Source organism: Rhipicephalus sanguineus, unplaced genomic scaffold, assembly GCF_013339695.2.
Source record: "Rhipicephalus sanguineus isolate Rsan-2018 unplaced genomic scaffold, BIME_Rsan_1.4 Seq898, whole genome shotgun sequence".
NCBI lineage: Eukaryota > Metazoa > Arthropoda > Arachnida > Ixodida > Ixodidae > Rhipicephalus > Rhipicephalus sanguineus.
In genome coordinates this window covers 94,268-100,001 of record NW_023616243.1, presented here as the reverse complement: position 1 = coordinate 100,001, position 5,734 = coordinate 94,268, and the positions used below count along the sequence as shown (strand labels likewise).

Genomic DNA, 5,734 nt, shown 5'->3' with positions numbered 1-5,734 from the left:
ACTGCGAAATGACAGCATACAGCTATCTCAGGCGGGACAAAAGAAATGCAGAACATACCTACAGGCAGAACAAGTTGTTCCCCATCTCATTCACAGCAGCAAAAATTCTAACAGCTACATCACAATCGCTCGTATGCCAAGACAAACGAGAGACCTTTCATATGTAAAAAAGACAGAACCATGGTTGCATTTCAGTGGATATTACAGGGCAATGGCACATACTCGACAGCAGCAGCAGCAGCAGCATCAAAGGGGCTACATTTCGTTACTAAGCAATGAAAACTTTCGAATGTAAAAAAAAAAGTAACATTGCAGTGCATGCTATGCAACACAATTCAGCCACATTGCTTCACCCATTACACAGTTGTGAAAAGAAGTCGCCAGACAAAATATTGGCGCGTAAAAAACAACACAGCTTTTATCCCACCCTCAGCAGCAAGCTTAACACATGAAATGTTGTATGGATATGACCACGCTCCAGTGCAGTGTATGTTCATACTTTTGTTTTACACTGGCTTTTCTGCAAGAATGCATATGTTCTCTTTTCATCACAATTCTTGTACCATGCCTGAAAGAGGTCACACATCAACGCAGTAATAATATGTGTAAATCAATTATTTGACATCTCTTAAATACACATTACTCCAACTGCTGCTTTACGCATCTACCAACGATGCTGTTGGCGTCGCAACCGCCGGCGCACCCTCCTCAAGTACTCGTAGTGCTGCGCACGGGTGGTGCCAAAGCGCGCAATGACACCGTCCCGTACTGCGCGCCCTCTTAAATAATAGCTTCTTGTGGCCCTGTTTCGGGTCAAACCCTGTTGGATGGGGGACCCGTTAGAATCTTCGCTGCTGGTGCTGCTGCTGAAAAAGTCTTCAATGCCTTCAAACTCATCAACCGGCTCAGTGGCACCCTCACCTAAGCATAGATTATGAAGGGAAGCACATGCTGCAATAATGTCAGCAGCACGCTCTGGCTCGTGGTGGAGGGTGCGGTAACGCTGCAAGCACCGGAAGCGGGCTTTAAGCATGCCAATGCACCGCTCCACAATGGAGCGCATGGTGATGTGCTCAGCGTTGAACCTGCCTTCGGCACTGCGCTCGGAAGGATCACCAGAGACCGGGATGAGGAGCCACGGCTCCAATGGGTAGCCACTGTCACCTGCACAAAGACGGAAATAGTGTACTATGCTACGTATACCCATGTAGCATAACGTTAGTAGTCAACATCAGAGGCCATAATGTTACATCACTGCTGCAACAATTGTCGAGACCCTTAGTGCAGTGCTCTATTCATTTGTTCTGATCACTTGGGCCACATCCTTCTAAAAAGAAGTCGCACAGTGATTGCACTACTACTATTTTTTTTTAAACCTTCGGGCAGGACCCAGGGGGGTCTCAAAATTTTTAACACAACTTCTCCCGTGAGGAAAACGTTTTAATCTCACCAAGCAGGTATTCGCCTGGCTCTGCAATGCGCCCCGCCAGGAACCGTCGGCGCAGCCAGGTCGTCTGCCAGACGAACGAGTCATGGTCTGACCCCGGTCGCATAGGGTCGATGGCCAGGATCCGCATCGCCGCATCGCAGATCTGGGAAAGCGTGCGCGGCGAAAGCCCATTGTTAGCAAGCAAACACAACAAAAGATGCCGGCGCGGGCGCAGTAAAACGAAAGGCAAACAAGTCGGAGGTTAACTCACGATCATAACGTTGAGGGCGTAGAAGTGCTTCCTGCACATGAACGAAGCCTTGCGGGGTCCCTTGGGCGCCTTGATGCCGATGAGGGTGCCGTCGATGCAGCCGATCACTCCCGGAATGGCGCCGAGCCGAAGGAAGCCTTCTTTCACGGCCGCCTTTTCTTCGGTCGTCGTCGGGAAGCGCACCCACCCATTTTGCGCGCCCACTTTCACTATAGCTTGAGCGACGCGTTTGACGCATTCGCTCACAGTCGATTGCGCCATGTGAATCGTCGTCTCGCTCCCGACGGAACCTTGGAAGCTCCCGGTCGCAAAGAAGCGCAGCGCACACAACACCTTTTGTTCCACTGAGAGCCGCGTCGCTCGCACCCCTTCCAGTTCCTCGGCCAGTTGACCACACAACCATCGCACAGTTTCCTTCGAGAGTCGAAAATGCCGCCGAAATTCGTCATCCGTCATGTCAAACGCATCGTCGGGCTCGCGTTGTTGTCGCCGGCGTCGCATGAGCGCAACCGCCATCCCGATCAGCGGAGCCGCCATTTTCGATGCTTTTCCAAACGACCCGCTCTCTGGCGATGCTAAAAACTATGCCTTTTCTCTCTGCATAATGAGTGTGTAAACGTCATTTTGACGTCACGCTTTTTTATGGTTGTTTGATTGACAAATAACATGGCCTCCCTTCGACCAATCGGAGACGACTAATGGCGGCGAAAAGCATAGAAAAAGGAATAGAATCGTTCCGCGATAGCACCCCTCAGAGGAGGCAGGGACAATAGGCCGGTTGAAGCAAACGCCAGTAGACGCCACTGGTGGCGTTGCTGCGCTTTTTTCTAGTCGCGGAGCCAGTTCGCGCCGGTTTGGGCCGGTTCAGACGCGCTTTGCAGCTGCTTGCCTCGTGCGCGTCCCCTGCGACGCTACGTTCAACGTCGCAGTTCTTTAAAAAAAAAAAAGAAATGGTGGATGACTTTTTTTTTTCTCCGGACGCTTACATGTGGGATGCTTCCATGTAGTACGAAAATAGCGCCCCTTTTCATTTCCTTCACGAATCACTCTCGATTGCACGCCGTAAAATGAGGTAAGGAAACGCAGGAATAATCTTGTTTAGCTGCGTTTCTGTAACCGAGAATAAATCACGAAAAGTTTGCCACCATCAATATGCGTCCGTCGAGGCCGTTATTTCATCGTACGCCTTCTGGCATAGCAACGCAGCGTATACGTTGCTGAGCACTTTTGTGTAGTTTGCGATGAGCATGCGATTTAAATGTTGTGCTAGGTATTGCGCAATAGAAGCAAAACATGCAGAGTTACTCATATGATGGGTTTGTGCAAATAGATGATAAAAAAATGCGGATAGATACTGCTGCAGGCGATGTCCCGAACTGCAATGAATCCGCCGGTCTGCGGCAGTAACGCTAGCAGACGACTAGAAAAAGGCGCAGTGGCGGCGCCTGGTGGCGTCTACACAAACGGGCACGCACGCTCCTTCTCAGACGCGTCACTAGGAAATTATTCTAGTACACTATAAGGTAGCATATACAGTAACTCTATTGGACGCTAGAGTTACTGTATATACTGTATATACAGTAACTCTAGTGGACGCATGGGAATGCCCAACGTATAGTGCCTAGAATATACTAGTGTGCTGAGTGGAGGGGGGTTTCCTATGGAAGGAGGTGGCAGGGCCGGTGATGCCTTCCAACTTTCGCCGGCAGGCGGCGACGCTTGTCGCAAAGGTGTAGGCCGCGCGCCGGTTTGGCCTCCGCAGCTTTAGCAGCTTTAGTGCCTCGTGTCCGAATTTGTCTTGGTGAGGTCTGCGCTGCTTTTATCGTGTTTGCGCTGTTCTTTGTGTACGCACGAGTAAATGAGAACTGCAAACAGTAATGATGCAACGGGAGAAGCATCAGGGCAGGCAGAAAACATGCTTCGTTCCGCTGTGTCGGGGTGGCTATCACATTTTCTGTTGAAATACAGATCGGGTTTTTTCACTAATATGTTAAATGCGAAGCATTTCTTAGCGAACCTCAGGCACTTTGGCCGTTTCTATCTACGTATCTATCCATCTATCTATCTAGCCGCCTACGTCTCGGCGCTCTCCTGGTCGTCTCCATAACTTGTAATATGCCAAGATTGGCGTAGCAGGCGATCAGTGTATGACAAACACAATTCACTGGTCATGACATGAATAACGCAAAATACCTGTCGCGTACGTCATGAAACCCTTTCTCTCAGTCACGTGTGGCACATACCCGTACACCAGAGTTTGTTATGCGGGTATGTGCCACAGGTGATACAAAGTCTCAACCAACACAGTAACCGCGAACACACACATTGACACGCAAGGAAAGTGATAATATTATTAATTGTTGGGCTTTTATGTCCCAGAAACTGCGATATGATTATGAGAGACGCGATAGCGAAGGGCTCGGGAAGTTTTTGACCATGGGTGTTCTTTAACGTGTACCGAGATCGCACAGTACACGGTCATCTAGCATTTTGCCTCCATCGAAATGCGACCGCCGCGACCGGGATCGAACCTGCGACCTTCGTGTCAGCAGCCAAGCACCGTAACCGCTACACCACCGCGGCGGAAGTGAGGAAGCTGAAGACAGAACACCCGTGGAAGACGCTCAACTACCATCCACTCGTCCAAGTGGTCGGCAACGTGGACCACGTGGATTACGCAAAAACCTGGGTCAGTGCTTTCTACAATAAACCTGCTAAGAGAACTAGGCCTCTCATTATTACCGGTGACTTCAACATTGATTTATCAAGACCCAACAATGATTGGTGCTTATACTGTGTGAAAGACGGCCTGGATGTGGACAGGGCATCAAAAGACCTCGCTGCCACGTCCACGACAGAAGGCATCATAGATCATTTCATCGTAAAAGGCATCCAGGATTTCCACCAGCTTCACAATATCTCGCACTTCACTACACTTAGATTCCTCATAGCCGCGATCACGAACGGATCCTATTAACAAGTCCGGTCCAGCTGCTGGTGCTCACTGATCACTGTGATGGTGACCTTGTTCAAGAACTGTCAAGAACCCCTCTACACATACACACGGGTTCGTGAAACGTACGTGCGTTCTCCGTCATAACGGAATAGTATAAGCATAACAACTCTAACTGTGACTGTAACGTACGTGCAGTGCGCCTGCGCGTGGCACTCGGCTATGTATATATCTAGGGAAACTATCCTGAATGAAGCTTAGTTGCGAGTAACGCCTGTCCTGTGCATCTGTGTTCTTTCTTTGTCCTGTTCGGATTCGTGCTGTCCAGTATTGAAGAATATAAGCTTACCGCGTCTGGTGTTGGTAACACCCATGTTGCTGTTGGCATCGTTACGCAACTGTAAACAATGGGTTATATAATACATATGCTACTCTTGAACATATGAGTGTGCGTATACTACTTCCACATTTCTCTAGCGTCATTCCGTAACGTTTCGCTCAATGTGAAAAATTACGCCACAGTCACCATCCTGCGCATGCTTCGCAGCACGTCGATTCCCACGGCAGGTGGGATCTGCCGATTTTTTGTATTAAGCAGTTGTTTGAGTATTTCCCTGCCCGTTTAACATTTTTCACTGTATTTTGCTGATTTAAGAACTGGTATTATGAGTATTTGTATTGTGTCTCTTCTGTTGAGCGTTTGTTTACATTTATGTGTGCGTTGCGTGTTTTGAACATTATTTATGTTTGATAAGTTGATGGTTAAGTTGTGGAACAGTGGGATTTTTCATAGTGAAAGTCAGATTATATTCTCAGTTATTAAGGTGGGGTGAAACTTCGAAAGTGAGTTTCAAAGCTTGGCTGTACAGCAGTGGTAATGAAAGCTATGACTAAAATTGGCGAGTATCTTAGGTGGACGCAGGTTGCATTAAAGCTCAAAAATGGTTTGAAATTGTTTAGTATTTTTTTATTTGTGTTTGTTTTTCTACTAGTGTACTTTTTAAATAAGATCTGCCAACTGCAGACCATTTGCAATTTTGCATAAAGGTACCTACTAACGCTTTACAGAAGTGACTAAAAT

General features: G+C 48.1%; 1 protein-coding gene across 1 annotated transcript; it reads right to left on the bottom strand.

The window, feature by feature from the left end:
• Positions 1-36: 36 nt before the first annotated feature.
• Positions 37-1,998, bottom strand: LOC119378619 (putative nuclease HARBI1). The gene is made up of 3 exons (XM_037647693.2): positions 1,701-1,998; positions 1,451-1,592; positions 37-1,164 (listed from the first exon to the last, which is right to left on the bottom strand). The coding sequence occupies exons 1-3, from the start codon at positions 1,959-1,961 to the stop codon at positions 665-667; spliced, it is 903 nt and encodes a 300-aa protein (XP_037503621.2). The 5' UTR covers positions 1,962-1,998; the 3' UTR covers positions 37-664.
• Between the last annotated feature and the right edge of the window lie 3,736 nt (positions 1,999-5,734).

Bases quoted from the DNA above. Each gene is read 5' to 3' on its own strand.
- LOC119378619 (XM_037647693.2), bottom strand. From the start codon at position 1,961: ATGGCGCAATCGACTGTGAGCGAATGCGTCAAACGCGTCGCTCAAGCT. The intron at 1,593-1,700 runs GTGAGTTAACCT...ACGCTTTCCCAG, and splicing joins ACGCCCTCAACGTTATGATC to ATCTGCGATGCGGCGATGCG. The intron at 1,165-1,450 runs GTGAGATTAAAA...GTCTTTGTGCAG, and splicing joins GCCAGGCGAATACCTGCTTG to GTGACAGTGGCTACCCATTG.